The 19,321-nt window shown below is 38.6% G+C and overlaps 1 protein-coding gene and 1 long non-coding RNA gene across 2 annotated transcripts in view; one reads left to right on the forward strand and one right to left on the reverse strand.

Moving 5' to 3' along the window:
• The window catches only part of LOC138605383 (uncharacterized), a 43,956-nt gene extending 36,135 nt beyond the window's left edge, over positions 1-7,821 (reverse strand). The window contains exon 1 of the long non-coding RNA XR_011309320.1: positions 7,668-7,821. This is a non-coding gene — a long non-coding RNA (uncharacterized lncRNA). The remainder of the gene's footprint in view (positions 1-7,667) is intronic.
• Positions 7,822-13,907: 6,086 nt separating this feature from the next.
• ube2v1 (ubiquitin-conjugating enzyme E2 variant 1) lies at positions 13,908-19,051 on the forward strand. Its single transcript, XM_069678796.1, has 4 exons — positions 13,908-13,962; positions 15,735-15,883; positions 17,419-17,544; positions 17,754-19,051. Exons 1-4 carry the CDS (start codon positions 13,941-13,943, stop codon positions 17,898-17,900), a joined length of 444 nt encoding a protein of 147 aa, XP_069534897.1. The 5' UTR covers positions 13,908-13,940; the 3' UTR covers positions 17,901-19,051.
• The last annotated feature ends 270 nt before the right edge of the window (positions 19,052-19,321 follow it).

The following is a 19,321-nucleotide window of genomic DNA, read 5'->3' on the forward strand; positions in this document are numbered from 1 at the left end:
GTGATTTTATTTGTGCAGTACAGATCGACGGGTGGAGCCGCGGTAACGATGGCCCGCCCCTTCTGCTCACCAAAAAACACGTCACGTCGCCGAATTTACCAGAAGAACAGCTTCTTGTGTTGGTCTGAAGCAGATATTCAGACATGGAAACTTCAGTGACTGTAGTTATTGTGTTAGTTTCGTCTCCTCTCGCAGTTCCTCCTCGACTCTGCTACTCGTGAACAGATCGGTTGCAGGAGCCGTATTTGTCAACAGAGCTGTCAATCATGGCGTTAGACCCTTTTTTTAACTGATAAAAACTAAACATGTCAGAAAAATGAACAAAATGACAGAAACCATGTTTGAGAAAAATGTATTTGACGTGTATTTTGATTTTATGATGACTCATGTCCCATCTGTTAACATGGAGGAGGCGGGCTTTATGACCTATACTGCAGCCAGTCAGCAGGGGGTGATAGAGAGGGTTTGGCTTCACTTATAGGGAGCTGTCATGTCGTCCATCTTTTATACAGTCAATGAATTAGAGGCATACTTCAGAGCATTTGCAAACATTTTTTTCAACATGCTTTACTGCAGAAATTTAGAATTAATCTGGTAAGCTAATTTTAACTACTAAATATTGAATGAGGTTTCCAAAAAGTGTTGTCTTCTGTTTCAGCCTTTCTGTTGATGCATCCATTGTTAATCCCTCTTGAAACACAGCAGCAAATCCTTGGACCAGCTGGGCTAGTGTTTAAAGAGGTTTGAACCTACACATGGAGTTGAATACAGGTAACTTCTTGTTCAATGTCGACGTGCAAAACTTTCATACTTGTTCAAAAACCTAAATGAAGCAAATACAGAGGAGATGTGCCTCCAGGGGAGAGGGTGAACCACAACCACACTGAATCCAGCCAAACACTTATCAGATTAGATGTCAACACAAAAAGATCACATCACATCTGGTCCAGACAAGGTCTGCCACCGAAACACCAAATTGTACCGAAGCAACTTAAATTAGAGAGTAAACAGAACCATGTGCACAGTCCCTATCTGTTTACCAATTCATTATTGGACTTTGAGCCTGTAGCATTTTCTATGTAGAAAATAAAAAACTTTTACTTCACTGACGATTGGGATAACACCACCGACTTAAGCTAGCTCAATATATCTCTTTTACCAAGCCTTGAACCTCTCCCAACTCTCAATCACTTTAATCGTGTCCTATTTCACCCTTTGCAGTTTGGGTATAAAGGCGGGGAATTTTCACACAAAATCTTTCAATTACCAAAGTTTTGATGCTCTGGTACTTAAAAGTTCTCAGTCAGTCAAGTTCAAGCTCAAGAAACAGACCCGGCTTGTGTAAACCATCAAATCATATGTACCCCTGTTACAACTCTGACCTTAAGCAAACACACAAGCCTCATTCATGACAGAACAGAGTACACATAGACACATAGACACACACACACACACACACACACACACACACACACACAATGAGCGGCATACCCTGATGAGTTAATAATTCACAGTCTTACAGAGCACTTCAGTCGCTGCTTCAAAGGGATTTCAACACTCAAATCTATTTAACAATCCACAGCACTTCATGTATCTGGGTTCCCATTTACATATCTGAATAATGAACAGGCCTCCCTGTCTAATTAAATCCTCAGAGAGTCCTGAGGAGGGTTATCGCTGCTCTTAATATCAAAGAAAATGCTCACCCCACCCAAAAAAAAAATCAAGACTTTGCTGATTCAGATAACAGACAAGGAAAGACAGGAGCTGTATCCTGTCCAGCTTAGGGCTGTGTGTTGTAATGTTCACCTCAGGCAATATACAGAGAGATGTAAGTTACTCCAAGTGTGACTCGCAGTAACCGGAGAGGAGTCTGAGTCTCCGGGCACAGCAGCACTCCTCACGCAGGCCTACCCGTTAGCAAAGAGAGACAGGAGGAAATCATCATATATTCATGTTGCTGCGACTTTAGGGGATTTCTTTAATCAGCCCGAAACTCTCCATCAATATGCAAAAAAACTAACTCAGCCGCTCTGAGTTGTTTTTTTCTTTTATCTCAGTGTTTGTACGTACAAATGTGCATAATCACTGCATGAATATGCAAATGTAACACTGCCACAGCTCAAAACAAAAGTACAGTACATGCGCAGAGCTACTAATTTCATTTAATGATGCATTTAACTATCTTTAAACAATTTCCCTCTTACACTGACACTTACACACTGCACTCTTCTTGTATGAGGCTATATTTAATGTCTGCTATCTTGAGGTGGTGGTGGTGGTGGTATCTAGCAGGAGGGGGCACCTCGTATCAGATTCCTTGCCCGTCTTTTATCCCTCCGCTCCGAGTTTGCACCACTAGCATATTGTCCCTAATCTCGGTGCATCTGTTGGCTTACAAAGCCCTATTAAACAGCCAGACCGCTCTGATAAGGTTAGTGACTTAATGCTCAATGACATAATTAAATTGAGTATTTAATCTCGCTATGTGAGCTGAAGAGCTCTAGACCCCTGCCAGGCAAGCCGAGCGTTCACATGTCGAATCTCCACTGGCCTTTCACAACAACTTGTAACTTTAATCCCTTTTGGGGTGATCGTGCTCTCCAATGGGAAAGATAAAAATGGGTGCAGGGAATGATCACCCCATGTTTTTCCTCTCTGCAGATTTCTGCTCCAATTAATCTATTAAGAAAGTAAAGAGAATTGAGGTTTGAAGATATTAAAATGGGGGATCACACTGAACTACTCAAAGAAATTAATATAACAGATATAATATTGATGTTTTCAGTTAGAATTGGTATGGTCAAAATAACATAGCATACTGTTATATTTGTTCATTGTAAGACAGGAGACATCCAACGATCACAATCCATACGGAAACCATGATCTACCTTCACAAAACCTAACATTAATGATAGACCAGGTGTGCCATTGCAAATACGTGCTCCTTTAATTGTTTTTAACGATATAGTTTGAATGGAGATTCTTCAAACGATGGCAAACTTGTATTTATAGCTGTTACAAATCACACTCTAAGGTGGTGCAAAAGCTAAGCCTTAATAGGCCATTTTACACAACTTGTTCAAGGAGGGACTGTTACGCCATTATTCTGCCTTTACATTAAGTATCAAAGGTATGGAGGCCGAATGAGGGGGCCAAGTCTTTCAATTATTTAGCCAGCAGCAGAGGTAGTAACAGAGCCAAACTGAGGTGTATGAAAATGGGGGAGAACTGTGTGTGTGCACGTGACGCTAGTGCTGATGAAAGCGTCAAGCCTTTTTGGCTCTTGTAAAGCCAACAAGCTGTGTAAAATCACACACTGAGGCAGCGATATGGTGGCGTTATTTGGTTCAGTATGAAAAACAATTACGCTGGCCAACAGCAGAGCTTCTTTACTGCTCGAGTTACGCATCTTTACATAAAAATGGCTAATGACAAGGACCCAAATTCAGACAACATTGCTCAAAAATGGGATAAACCACATACCTTCTAATTCTCTCCTCAAAGGCATTCATGGTATTTCACTAAAAGTGAAAGACATAGTGGAGTGAAAGATGTATAAACAAATTTAACCGACACACCTGGTAAATCGCTGTGTAAAGTAGACATGCTTGTCAGATCCTGTTTCTCCTCAAGGTGGGAAATTAGCCCCAGCAATCAGGCAAATACTCGTAAAATATAATCGGTGCAGGCAGCGGATTTACTCTTGAAAGGCCGAGCAATCATTTGTCAGTGGCTGGAAGATGCTCACTATTTTAAAATCATAACTATCACAAACAGGCCTGTATCCTACAAAACAAACATTGCCCTCACAGCCTCAGTTTGGCAGATGACACCATCTGATTAAGTTTTTTTACAAGGATGTTTGGCTGGTAGCAGGGTTATGATAAAAGGATCTGACACCACATGCTCCATGCAGTCCCTCCAGTTGCCAGACACAGACCACAAGAGCAGTCGACACCCAACCCCCCCTTCACCTTTTGACCTTTGGCACCTTGACTGTGACAGAATTTGTAAAGTGAATCTTGTTTATTGGAGAGGCACTTAACCACCTCTGCTGTCACAAATCCCCGTCTGTTAAATGCGGCCATCTGTGACGTTGTTACTTAACAATTAAGTGAAATTAATTGCATGAAAGAAATCTGATTAGTTTAATATTGACAAATGAAAAAGTTTAAGTGTTGACAACTTTTAAAGTCTCCATCGTAAGTTGAACTATTTCTTCTTTGTTCTTCCACAGATTCTACACAACAGAAGAACTGCCCATAAATTCTTCTTTAATGTCAACCCTTGAAATTCCAGTGGCACGGTTTGCAATGCAAGGTTTTATTTTTTTCTGCATGCCTTCCTTAGTGGAAAGATTGAAACAACAAATAGTCCTTTTTATTGATCTGGCACCCTTTTAAAATTGCTTTTTTTCCCATCGTAGGTCACTGCGGGTCAAGCCTCTAAAGGGAAAATGTACACACATAATGACGGCATTTATACACAAGGCCAAAGGTCATTTTACAAGTCCAGACAGCTCTGAGTGCTGGTGTCTGACTTTATCCAGGTACAAGTATGAAAACGTGCCAGCTACTAGTTCTGATAATAAACAGTGTTTCACTTCAGGGGCAATGAAAACATGGTCTCCACTCAAGTCTCAGAGCCTCCACTTAAACATCCTTTCTATTTTAGTGCAGATACACCGGCTCCATTCTGCTGTCAAAAATAACTTAATCCCAAAACAAGTTGGTCTTACATGTTTTTCCTAATTATTTGAAGTTATTAACAAAATACAGAGATGTTTTTTATGTAATAAAATGGCATTCTGTGTTTTGTTTCATTGTAGGAAAATTTGTTTCCATTTAAAGGCACAGACAATAATGTGAGCACCCACCAGAGCAAGAATGAACAATGTCTGGGCTCATCCCAGTTTTCCCAGAGCTTCCCACAATCTGAAATAAATGAGCAATCATCATCATCATCTGGAGGGTACATACCATCTCATTTCCTGGCTTATACTAAGCCATCAATTATGTTATGAGGCAATTGGAGCAGATGGACGTGGCTTAAGAAGGCACCAGACTGTGAGAGGAGATCAACACCCCTGGGACACAACAACACACTCTCACTGGGCGCCCCTCTGATGAACTGTCAGCCATGACACTTGTAACCAAGAGTGTGTTTATACTGCACAAGTGAAGGAACTATATTAAGAAGAAAAAAAAATGAAGCGCTGCAGAAGACCTTTAAGAGGACAATTATCAACCATAGCACACATTACTCCAGGTGATTGCTTACATTAACTTGTACTTCAGTTAATGCCTTTAAGCTTGTATGAAGGTGGCATTTTCACTGACAACTGTATTAATAAATTGGAGTTATTTTGGTGGAATGATCATCCTGGTTTGCACTACAGTTCTCAATTCCAATGACTTGCTAATTGAAAATGATATCTCTGTCTCCATCTGTGCTGTAGTTAACTGACACTTGGCACATTTTGTGTTTGTAAAATAAACATCTATCTTTCCACAAGCCACCACTCTCATAAACAGTTAAATCACTCATATGGTGTTAGAAACAATCCCAATGCAATAAGCCTGCAACACTTAACATGCATGTACCTACAGATTATAAACATATATATGATTATACTATAGTTTAAAGACAGGCCACTGTATAAACTAGATCTACGGTCAACCTAAATTGTTTTTCTACTTCATGTATAAAATACTACTTATAGTGCTGCTGTTCATTGTTGCTCTTTAAAAGGTTAAAGATATACTATTCATTAATATCTATGTTTTTCAAACTGATTCTATTTATACTATTATATGTTATATGGTCACCTGTATGTTTTTGAAAGTGTAAGACTAATTTCTGCTGTTCCATGAGCAGATGAGCATGCAGAAGTTGACCGATTAGGATTTGGTAAGTCCAAGTAAGAACAAACACAAACACTCAATAAAATTAGCATGAATTACATGAACTATTAGGCTTTTACAGTAAATTCGGCACATACATTTTACAGAAATGGGGCACAATTAACTGGTAAAAAAAAAATCTCACAATCCTTGTTAGGTTGATTGTAAATTGTAATGGGTTTTATAGAGATGAAATGTGACTACTTTAATGGGAAAACCAACTATTTTGGTCGTAGAAAACGTGAGGAAGTTAATGATTGACAGAAACTGCACAGTTTGAATAAAGAAACCCGAGTAAAATTGACTTTGTCCATCAAAGACATGAACCGAGGACGAGTTAAGTGAACTTCTGCTGGTATATTAGTTGTTGTGTATGCCTTTTTGTTTAAATAACGATGATTTTGAGACTTTATCAGCACATGCTAGTGTTGGAGATTTTTTTGAGCTCACTTCCAGGGGTGGACAGTAACAAAGTAAATGTACTTGAGAGTGCTGTACTTTACTTGAGTATTATTTTTGGGGGAAACTTATTACTTTTACTTCACTACATTTTAAAGACAAATATCGTACTTTTGACTCCACTACATTTCTATGCATGTTCCTGTTACTTGCAACTTTTGCTCCAAAGTCATCAGATTAATTTTCGAAAGACAATGAACTGTGTTTGTGTAGTTCTGCATGTGCTTTGTCTAAGTGGTGTTGCTGTACCTGTACCTCGAGCGTCTCCATGGTTAAGGTAGAGCAAACACAAAGCAGACGTCACTCAGATCAAGCGGTGCATTTAGTGCTGGTAACGATGGCTATCTTCCATGTATTCTGGACTGCACTCATATATTGTGAAAATATAACATATGAAAATAATGTGAAAATAATTTTTTTCAAGTAATTTGAATATTTTAAGCTCCTGTGAGGAACTTTCGGTTTGTGTTGATTCTGGAGCCCCCTGTGGACAAAGCCGCACGTCTTATCTCTTTGCTGACTTTGTCCTGCAATTTATGCCCTGAAAAATGTAAAGGCAGCGTGCAGTTGATCGTTTCGTGTGACACCTACCCCCGCCAGCGGTTTCAGGCATTAAAAATAACTATATAGAAATAATAAATATTGTTGCGATAGTCTGGTTTGCTTTTGTAGGTCATATAGAGTCATCGGAATTAATTTCAGCCCGTTTCATAACCATTGAAAAACACCTCACAGGAGCTTTAAGTATTTTTAAAAGCAAGTGCTCCAGTACTTTAACTCAAGTAATAATTTTACTGAGCAACTTTCACTTGTATTGGAGTAATATTGGACCAGGAATATCTATACTTTGACTCAATTAATGAAGTTGTGTACTTCGTCCACCACTGGTCACTTCTTAATGAATTACTGTTAAAGAGTGTTCACACCTCCAAAACGAATTAACATTATTTATAGCCTGGAGCAACAACGCCTAGAGGAAGTGTAGCCTACTGGATAAGTTAGTTAACTTGCGTGAAGCACACTGCTCACCAGTTATTGCGCTACATTGGGCTCTCTTAGCGTTAAGTTAACAGTTTGTGTAGATTAATTAGCAAATATTAGCAAGTGTTTAACTACACACATAATGATGTTTATGAAGAAGTTGCAACAAAAAAACTTTATCGATACTGTCACGAGACAAAGTCATTAATTCAGAGGGAAAACAATTGGACAAACACGCAATTGTAATTTAAACTGATAAATAACAGCAAAAGTAGCTTCTGCTCAGAAGAGGCGGACTACACAGCCCAGTGTGCCACTCACCTTGTCCTGAGAACAACTCTTCAGTCACTTGCTCCAAACGCTGGCTTACTCCTCGTTACAGCGAAGCAAACAACTTTTCACCGTTTTCATTCAGAATATCCAATCTGTGCAGGACCGGTGCTTTCACACGCAGACAAATTACCCGAGACCGATAAGGTAGTTTCTCGAGGTTACGAGATCTCAAATTCCATTGCCATTCAGTCCAGACTTGCAAATCTCCTCTGAGGCATCCAACTTTGACTGGTTTACACACCTTACTGAAAAAAATCAGTGCAGTTATTCCGTGCAGTAAAAAGTCCCGCTTAGTTTTGTTTCTTTCCTCTGCTTGGTTTCACCCAGCAGGTTTCTCCCCCACATGTAGCCGGTAAGTGGTGGTGGCAATGATTTGGGGCTTTCAGCGGCCAGCTCTCCACAGGCGTAAAAAGGGGTTTGGCAAAGGGGGATATAGCGTGCTGCATTCACGGGCTCCTCGTACTTTTAAGAACCAAGCAACTTGTGCCCACCAAACCAGATCAGGTACATTTCAAGGACTATTGAAAAGTTTTAAAGGACATTACTTGTACTAAACATAAGTGAAAACAAAACTATAGCTTTTGAACACACCTCTGTTGATTATAGGGATGCAAGATATTATTGGTACGTTATTGGTATCTGCAGATTATGTATTGGCAGATATGTCATTTTTCAGCCGTTGTTTGCCGCCAATAAAACAACGCTTTAATTATAACTAAATGCTCGATGATTCCCTAAAAAAGCTTGACGAATATTAAAGTTTAATTTGAAAGAAAATGTTACATACATATAAATATGGCATTTTGTACATAAACTAAGTTGTGAATGTGTACATTTTAAAAAGCACTGTATCATGTTATTTCTGCATCTGCCAGTGGGCCACTACAATAAAAGTAGGCATGATATAAATTCCATTACAGGGGAGACTTAATGTTCTCTGCAATTAAGTGGAAAAAAACATGTGCTATTATATCGGTATTGAAATCAGCAAAAAGGGTTGAAAAATATTGGCATATCAGATATCGGTAAAAAATGCAATATTGTGCATCTCTATTATAGACGATTTGAACTGTTCTCTGCCAACATATTGCAACTCAAAATCTAAACTACCAAACCGTAGTTAGTTCACACAGAGCAGAGAGGAATGGAGTTCGGTCTTGTAATATTTAGGCTTTCACTGTGTGGGGGTTTATGTGTGCTGCCATGTACTGTAAATACAACATTTCCCACAGCATTTGAAGGCAGCATTAGCGGGATATGACTTGTACATGGTGGACCCCTTCTGGCCAACCAGAGAAATGCATCCCATTCAGCTCTTTTCCCCAAAGTTTGTCATCACAGACCTACATTATAAACTATCATAGCATCAGCAATAAACCACCTAACAGTAAATACATTGTCAGGTCGATGCAGCTGATGCTTTTTTAAAGGTACATGCTTTTGTGTAGATACACTGATTTCAGTGTATTTGACATCTACCTATCTCTCTCCAGGACCCCAGGGGATGCATGTCCCATTATTTAATACAACTGCTTTTATGTTTCCAAGCTCTATAGGAAAACTGTTAAGTCCGCCAATAGCAGAAAATTAAAGATTAATAAATAAAGAGATTTTCTTGCACCAGCCTAAAGCTGTAATAGAGTATATGACAAGGATTCATTAAGAATTAAGCTGGAATGGCTGAAAGTAAAGCTGTAATCTTTGTCCTATGTTCATTGATGTTGTTCAGTCCTCATCCCTGCGTTTACAGAGGACGTGTAACGATCTGAAACATCACATGCATTTCAATAAAGACCACACAGAGATCACAAAACCCTTCGAGGACGATCTCTCTCCCACTCTCTCTCTCCCTCTGTATCTTTGTCCCCTCTTGTGAAAAGACGCCTTTTATCTCCCCTCTCTTAATTCTCCTGTAATGAAGCTAAACTGAAGCTGGATAAGTCACACTCACTTCAAAGATCACTCAGCCCCACCCGCCATTGCCAGTCTTCAAAAAAAAACCCGGTTCAAGGACAAGATAACAACAGCAGGGTGTGCTCTGCTCTAGTCTCCACTATACTACAGCAGCTATGATATTCCTTTATAAATACATATCTGCAAATATTGCAATCAAAACATTGCACTTTTACTCTTCGTAGTAGTGCAATAGAAGCCAAAATGTAAGATCAAAATATGTTGGTAAGAAGTTCTATTTTCCCCAAAATGCTGATGCATTGTGTCATTAAACTTTCAAGGCAGTTTTGTTCTTCTTTTAGTTAAAATGAAGACCAATGCTCTTTGGAATTAATTCTCGTTCTGAGTCAGACTCTGCTGAAGGGATGAACAGATGTCTTTGTAAAAACAGAAGATTACGGTGCTTACACTACATTACATGCTGTGAAGGCCACAGAGTATGATTCACATCATTTTCATCCTCATTAATGAGCCCTAACATATTATGAATGCAAGATATCTCTCAATATCGATGGAGAAATGCTTTATCATTACATATCTGCTCATCTCCTCCAACATATAGCAAGTAAATCACATTTTTTTATAAAACCAGTTCTTATATAACGTTGTAAAAATCCTCTGACACACATGAAATGTCTCTCATATCTCTGGTTTGGTAAACCAGATAACTTTACACAACTATGTGTAAGGTTACAGCACAAGAGAGTCATACGTCCATTTGTCAAAACAAATACAGAAGCAGAACACAATTAGACACACACTGTGTGATGAACTGTATAAATGAGCTTTAGGAAAGAATCAGAATCAGAAATATTATTTATCTTATTTATCTCTGGGGGGGGGTTCATGTGTTACAGTTGCTCTGACACAGAAAGAGGCATGGAGAAATATATGGTCTTAAATAGAAGTAAGAAAACATGTCAAATATGTGCATTATACAGTATATACAATGAAATAAGGAATAAAGATAAAGATTAAATGCTGAGAAGTGGATCTATATCTAACAAATTTGCATTTAAACAAAAAGGTGAAGACATTTAAAACATGTCATATTTACTTGATGCAGCAATTAGCCATCTATATACATAACATTTTAGGTAGGTAATAAAGTTTTTAAAAAGTTTTCAGTAACATCTCATACCCAGGAAATCTAGGCTATGGCTGTTTGTGTGGATTTGTGTTTTCCTTTCTAAGCACAGGCCTGCATTCATCGCAGAGGGAGAGAGAAGTGAGTCTGAAAAGTGAAAAAGTTGTAGTGTGAATGAGCACGTCTGTCTGTCAGGAGCAACACACTGTATTCATGTCCCTGTGAAAAACACTGACCCATTCATCTCCAAACTTACACACACACACACACACACACACACACACACACACACACACAGCTCGCGGTCACTGAGAACCAACTTGTCGTTAGAGAGGCTGGGTGGGAGGGCTGGGATGGGGGAGGGAGGGTGGGAGTCTGGTTGGTAGGCGCTGGATGGCTGGGGGAGGTGTGGGTCAGAGGGCAACCCCCCCTCTCTCCTAATATGCTAATTATCACATACCCAAACAGTGACAGACACTCCAGCCTCAGCTCTAATTCATGGAGTATATTTGCAGGACAACTTTCAATCAATGACCTGATATCCATTTTTTAAGTTTGTCATAGATATTTACAGCTGACGTGATAGTTATACATCACCTTAGTCTCCTTTTAGATTGAATGAACAGTTCACGGGTCTTAGAAACCTGCCATGATGTAAGATGTTATTTTACCAGGGGTTGTTTTGTTATGGGGATTTGCAGCAGCATCCCCTGAGACAGAAAGTACCAGAAGAACTGCCTAAGTACAAACAAGATATCACTCAGCAGCTGGACTATAGATATTTATTTATTTGATTTGTTTGTGTTATTTTTGCACAGGATGTACAGTGAAAGTTGCAATAGTAACCCCCCCCCCAGCACAAACAAGCAGTCTGCAGCTCTATTTTATACTTTGACAGTAACAATGGGAGGAAGGTGATTTATTATGCCGTCCTCAATAAAGTGGTCAAAGCAAAACATGTACAATTTTTAACTACAGTAATAATAAGAAGACACCAGTCAGAACAGTTAGCATAGAATTAAATCAGCATCCATATTTGTTTTAATGGGTGGGTTTTTCCCAAAGTGTAAACTACATTTGGTCAAAAGTTTATCCCTGAGCCAATGAAAAACTGATGGTGAGGCTTCATATCCAATAGCACCACCATGTGGCTATTTGTATGTCACACAACATCAGAAGGATATGAAAAATGTCTAATAATTTGCTCCATTTGCTCAAAACAGATCCTTTGAGACCACCACTTACTCCGCTTTTCAGCAGTGTTTATTATTTAGCAAAACAAACATAAAAAGTGACTTTATAAAACCTCATGATAATATTTGTACTGTAATTATCATCCAACATTCATACTACAATTATACATATTCTCCTTTCCACACATAGTTCATCATGTTATGCAATAATTATGTGCAATAATTTCTGCTACACTGTGCAATATATTATCTCATACTGGTTTTAATCATAATACAACACACCATGTGTGTTTTTAATTTTAAAAAATGAAAATTATCTGAGCAGAAAAATAACCCCTGGATCTTTTGACAAGGAAAAATGTGTGAATAGTTTTTTAATTATTTTTGTTACTGTTATTATTTATATTGTCATATTTTTTAAATCTTTTTATTGCCACTTACTTTTTGTCTTTTTTTATTTATTTAAATTGCCTGCTTTGTGGGCTGCTGTAACGAGTAAATTTCCCCTGTGGGGGATCAATAAAGCTTAACTTATCTTATCTTATCTTGTTAAAAAATAAATGAATAAAAAGCAACACAGATCAAACAATATGATACAAAGTGCCTAAGCTATTAAATGCATCATGAGGTCAGGTTCTTTTGCTGTCTAGATTTGTTTTATAGGTGGATAGTTGGTGAAAAAGTAAAAAGTAAAAATCCTTTGAAAGCTCAATTTATTTATTTATTTGCCCGTGTGTTTTCAGCATAATATAAGTGAGTCGTCCATTTTAAAATATGTTTAACATGTTTTAATTTTATCACAAATTTCTTTTGCATTGGCGACTGCTCTCGGTCATCTTGGAAAAATGACATCAACATCCCGTGATTTGCTGAGAATTGAATACTCCTAATACTGTATTTAGAAAGAAAAACAGAGGAACATTTCTAAATGACCAAAAGAAGCCAACCTTATTGATTTCATAATTTAACTTATTAATTTTAATTTTAGAGATGTCTTTATTCTGCTGAAAGTGTTTTTAGTTTATGCATAGTGTAGGCGTCCCTAAAATTAATGTAGGCTACAGATGTTACAGATCTGCTTAATTCCTTTTTTTCAGTGTGAGACAAGAAGAAAAGAACAACATTACATTTTACAAATTTTTATTGTACATTTTTCCATTAATAGATGTTGGAACTGTCCTCATCTTATCAGCCATGACAGAGCATTATGAGCTAGCTAGACACACAGACTTTGACCAATGCTAACCCAGTCACTTAGAAGCCAGAAAAACAAGAATAAAAAATAACAGTTAGTTTAGAATAATTTAAACAAAGGTTAATGATAGTATGTCAGTTTATAATTTCAAAAATGAGACTTGGTGCAACTGTCCCCAGTCTCCCGTATGATCCCTTATTTCTTATACCACTCGCATTTTCCAGTAGATGGCGAACCCGCACTTGCAAAAAGCACCTGAGCACCTCCGCTATTGTGCTCAGGGCTGTGTCAGTGGTATCTGTACTCACATAGCACCAAGTGACAATCAAATATCTCATTAACTTCTTCTCTTTGAACCAGACAGAAAGATGGACTAACAGCTGTATTTTGTAAGATTTTTTTTTTTTTGTCATTAGTGAGATAATATGACAACAAACAAAAAAAACCCCGTGACGTTTAGAGAACATAACATAATAAGCACGAAATAAGAAAATAAATAAAAAACTAAGTTAAAATGAAGAAAGAAGTGGTTTAAAAAGTACTTATCATGATGATACTAAAGTAACACAATATAATGTAAAGTAATATACCGGTAATATAAGATGTCTTGAAAAAGATTGATGCCACAGTGTTACAGGTAACAATGAGGAACTAAGTTTTGAAAGCATAACTATAACTGGTATAAATACAACGGAGGAACTGAAATAAAAATATAAACTAAAGAAAAATATGTGACTAAAAAAAACTATGAAACGCCTTGCTTCCTCTTTTATGACGGCGGACACGCGCAAATAATCATTGTGCGTGCGCGTTTCCGTGAGGCAGAGACAAAAATGGCGGCCGCCGCCGGATCAGGTAAGTCGACTTAAGCGACAGTTTAGACAGTATCTTTCATTAATTTTACTTTAGGGGCACCATTTTTAACATAGCACATTAGCTGCATAAACGCTTAACCATTCATATGAGTTCATATGCTGTGAAGTTTTGACTCTTTAAAGGACTCTATGTGAAAGAAAAAGCTCTCATTAACGCTGCTAGCTGGTTCATTAGCTAGCTAAGCTAACCCTCAGTCTTTGAGCAACACCCGGCCGTCTGCATCAGCTTTAATATAAGATGCCACTGAGAAGCTTGCCGGTCAGAGAAAAGGTTACGTTAGGATTAAATCCACACCACAGATCACGGTTTTCTGGGGTGTTGGTGGGTTCCTCAGCTCTGTATGCGGTGACGCCCGTCCTTAGCATGATGGGCAGATAAGTTGTTTGCTAAGATAACGTTAGCCGGCAGGACAGCCTGTTCAGCAACTGGAGAGTCATTCCGGAAGAAATGCTCAAAGGTAGCTTGTAACGAAGTTTCTCTCCCTTAAACACCAGAATTTCCCTTAACGCCTCAATGAATACATTTAACTAAGACAAATGCTCTTTGTATATATGTAGGTTTATTGTATTTAATAAGTATATTGACACACTCAAAATAATTTGATAATTTACGAGCGTTAAGCCAATTCATTGGAAGCGAACACTACATCTGTGTGTTCAGTCTGAACTTCTTTAAAAACGCGAGTTTTGCCAACAAAATGTTACAGTTGTAAACAGGCTTCATGGAAGTGGTTTGTCAGTCAACGCCCCTTTTTATTGTCAAAGACATTTGCTGAGATTCTAATGATTTCCAAGGTTCCCACAATCATGGAAAACCTTGAAAAGTTATGGAATTTGAAATAGTGTATTCCAGGCCTGAAAAGGCTTTGAAAATTGATTTAAAAAAAAATCCCCTCAAGGTTTTGAAAAAGTCTTGAAATGTTTTATTAATTAAATCATACTTTAAGTTTCTTTGGTCAGCAAGCTTATCATGATTTCCTTAAAGAATCTATGGAACCAATCAGCCAGCCAGAGGCTCAGTAACTGTCTCTATGAAAATGCCACTCGTTGTTCATTATGCATTTGGCCCTTCTGATATTCAAATTTCCGGCCACCTTCCAGCAAGAAATATACCTACTTTAGCGTTATCACACAAAAACTCTGTAATGGAAATTTGGTAAAACGTTATGGAAAATTTTTGAAATTTCAGAAGTGAAAATTTGGGGGAACCCTTGATTTCAGTTTTATATGTGCTGTAAACCAGCGACATATCACAGCTATCACAGAAAAGCGTTATCAATTCAAATGTATTCGCAGTGACAACACAGATAACTCTGCATCAACATAAATTGCTTTTCAAATTTCGGAAAAAAATCCCTTTAATTTACAAGATTATGATGGTGCATTTATTGTTTAAATGTATTTGCAAGCGGGAAAAAAAATGCATTTTTGCATTCAAGAATAAATCATATTAAGAGTGTTCATGCTATAGGCCTAAGACAAAAAAAAACTTGCATAACAGGTAAGCTAGAAAGCTGAAGTATAGGATTAAAGATCTTCAATAGGTTACACCTAAGGGTGTGTATAAGTCAGAAAACTCTTAACAGGTTGTAGGAGTATCCTTAAGCTTAATTTCACTAAGCAATCATGACAAATTCTGACTTTATTGACTTTTGTAAAGGAAGCATGATGTGCACTCAAAATATTATTACAAGTGCGTGATAAGGCAGAAGTAATACATTTTTTGAATTCATTCCTTATCTGTGTGTGAAGGCGTTATAGTTCCACGCAACTTCCGGCTACTGGAGGAACTGGAGGATGGTCAGAAGGGAGGTGGAGACGGTACAGTGAGCTGGGGCCTGGCAGACGACGATGACATGTCACTAACTGACTGGAATGGCATGATCATCGGTCCACCAAAGGTGAGCCACTCCCAGGGCCAACAGCATTTTATTTAGGCCTAAATCATACTGCTCTTCTCTTTCAATGAGCTTCCAGCATTGCATTGGATTAAAAAAAATATCCTCCAATGCCCTGAAGGACAATCAAAACCGTGTTCAGGATTGTTCAGTGTTGAAAAATATACAACTTTTATGTGTGCTCAAATCACTAACAGGTCTAGTTTTCATTAAGTTTGTCCTTAATAAGTAGAAATCTGACTGCAACAAAAATCAGTGCACGAAAGGCACATGTTGCATGTGCTTCGTTGGAAAAAAACCCAGCAACTATCACTAAAGCTCTAACGTTAGGATTGACTTCAAATACCAAGTTATTTTTTTACCTACCACATTGAAATAGTGACCTGAGGTAGGCAACAGGCCCCTTTTGTAGTTTGGGTGAACCTCCCACAAGTCATTTCATTAAAGAACACCCTCTACTGGATTGTTGTTGCCAGAACAGTAGAGCGCAGAAATGTCAGCTGAATATTAATTTAGTGTATGGTTATTTAACCCAAACTATTGTCTACCTAATACAAACTCGCAGAATAATTTGATTTTCAATGCAAAGCAACACTGGAAAAGGCACACTTCATTTCAATTCTACAACTTGCAGCTGGTGGATTTACATGAGGGAAAAGCAATATGATGTGATGGGTTTTTTTGTCAGTCGATAGTTCGGTCCTGGCATCTGTAAGCACTAACTTGTGGTATGAGTAAGGTGACCATAGAACTTGTGCTTGTTTCTAGGCACCGGCATTTGTTTCCAATGCTCTCAGCCAATTCTATGCAGCAATTTTTAAATGCTTTAAGTTAAACTGAGACTTGCTGTTCATGCAGATCACGCTGCGGTTGTCAGTGTTGCCTGGCCCAATCTCAGAGGAATGCACATTGTTCCAGTATCAGGCAAATGATATAATTTGGGAATAAAAACAGCAATTCAAATCCTATACAAATGTGTTAGCACTAGCAACTTTGAAAATTAGAAACCGCAGCAGGGTTGTGCAGAGGTGTGTCAGTGTTTGGTTGAACTTGTAAACATAACCATTGTTCGACATGTCAAGTTTGCAATCCTGCTAGCTACCGGTGCTGCAGCTAGTGGTAGCTGGCAGCCTACGGTAATATTGATTGTTATGAGGGTGGCGGCTGCAATGGCGATCATGACAGTGCATGTCCTTGAAAAAGCTGAAAACACAGAGGAAAACACAAAACAGCACGGTGGCATATAGTAAATAGGGGACATTGTAGCCGCTTGGACCCGGAAACGGTTAAATGCGGAGATGTGACGTCACCACTTAACAACCAGATAGCACCATCATCTGGACAAAATACCATAACACAATGACATGGCTCTCTCTGCATTTTATTCTGGTATATTGGTTGCACAGGTATATAAGACGCAGCCCACTTTTTAAATGAAAAAATAAAATCTATATCAACAAGTGTATGGACACCACACATCATTCAATTTCCTTGCCTCAGCCTTTAAGCAAACCTTGTCATCCTTTCTTTTATTGCAGACTGTCTATGAAAGCAGAATATACAGTCTGAAAATAGAATGTGGACCCAGATACCCTGACCACCCCCCTCTTGTCCGCTTTGTGAACAAGATCAACCTGAACGGCGTACACAATTCAAATGGTGTGGTGAGTATCAACATTTCAGCAAGAGTCCGTTCCTGCCTGTTTGATCACCATTGTTAGATCATTTGTGCACTGTTCCGCTTACGTATCGTGCTAAAAAAATTAATGCATTTAATAATAATGTCATATTATTTTATACCCACACAATGAAGAGTTTTTCTTTTATCTGTGAGTGCTTATAATTAAAACTTCTACCCATCCTCTCTCTTTAGGTGGACATAAAGTCAGTGACACCGCTGTCCAAGTGGAAAAACTCCTACAACATCCGGATTGTACTGCAGGGGCTCAGGCAGCACATGATGACGAAAGAGAACAACAGGCTGTCCCAGCCGCCTGAAGGCCAGGTGTACAGCAACTGATGCTCCTGCTGCATTCCCTCCCTGCCTAACACACACACACACACACACACATACACGCACACACGCACACACACGCACACGCACGCACACGCACACACACGCATACACACGCATACAAAGCATCCTTAATACTTAATACTGATTCTACCACTTTCAAAAAACAAAACCATCATATAATCCAAGACTCTCGACTCCCTCTTCCTTCCTCGGGAGCCTCCCATTGGACAGAGGGAAGGATGTGCAGGTGAACCCTACATCCTCTATCAGTGCCCAGTCATTATTACAGAATAAGAATACTGTACATCTTACTAATGTTATTTTTTATTATCTTTGTGTTCTACATCCAGATTGTAAAATAACAATTGACCTGATTGAGTGTACCAATAATGTGTGTGTGTGCTGGATTCTTCACAGTTAGTCCCTGGTAACGACTCGCCACGCAGCAAAACAACTATTCTTCAGCTGAAATGTTAATCGTTTGGATCATTCCGATTTGTCTTTTAAACATCTTACAGAATGCCTAAACTGATTCCCCTGAAAGATAACAAAAGCACCCTAAAATAATGCTTTGCTTCATCTCCCAGCCAGCGTTAGCCTCAAATTCCCCAGCTTCCGCAATCCCGACGATGTGAATTTGACGGGCCTCTCTAAAACGAGTGCATGTCCGGTACATGGGGATAAACTGCTACTAGACATTCAGCGGTGTATGTATCAACAGGGCACTACTGGCTCATCACTCATGTTTTCAGACTTGTCTTCTGTGTGCCATATGGTTCATAGCGCTTCGTGATAGTGATTGATTATTAGCAGCCAGTGGGAGGGGAGGGTAGGGGGATGGGAGGGGGGGTGCTATAGGTCTTTGTGCTTTCTCTCTTCAGAGAACATAGAGTCTAAACGCAGGATCACCACTGTACTTTGGTCTGTCGGAGCAGGAGGAGTTGTGACTGTTCTTGTTTGCTGTTTTTTGGGTTCTTGTTTTGGTTTCTTTAGTCTCTGGGCTAACCTGAGTTGTCTCATCTCTCATACAGTAAAAGCCCACTGAACGCAATGTATGGATTTGGATGTTTATTTTATAACAAGGGTTGAATCTAATCAGGGTGATGGTGACCTATTGCATGGGTTTATTTGAATTAAATGTTATTACTTTTGCACGCCTTTGTGTCGTGATTCTCTGAGGCAAATTTCAGTTGACTCTATTCCGATGGAAAAGCAGCAACACAACTTCTGCTGAAAACAAAAGTAGATAGACCCTGAAAAATACTTTTTGAAAATGGAAGCATCACTTTAACTTTATATAAATTACAAACTCTAAACAATTGAATACCTTGTTTTTTACCTGGTCAACTGTGAAGTGATTTCCATCTATAATGTCAGTCTTAACATCAAATTCTTGCCAACGTTAGACTTTCAAAGTAGTTATT

This window comes from Semicossyphus pulcher, unplaced genomic scaffold (assembly GCF_022749685.1).
Source record: "Semicossyphus pulcher isolate SPU_LCO1_2020_fin unplaced genomic scaffold, fSemPul1.0.p SCAF_3, whole genome shotgun sequence".
Lineage (NCBI taxonomy): Eukaryota > Metazoa > Chordata > Actinopteri > Labriformes > Labridae > Semicossyphus > Semicossyphus pulcher.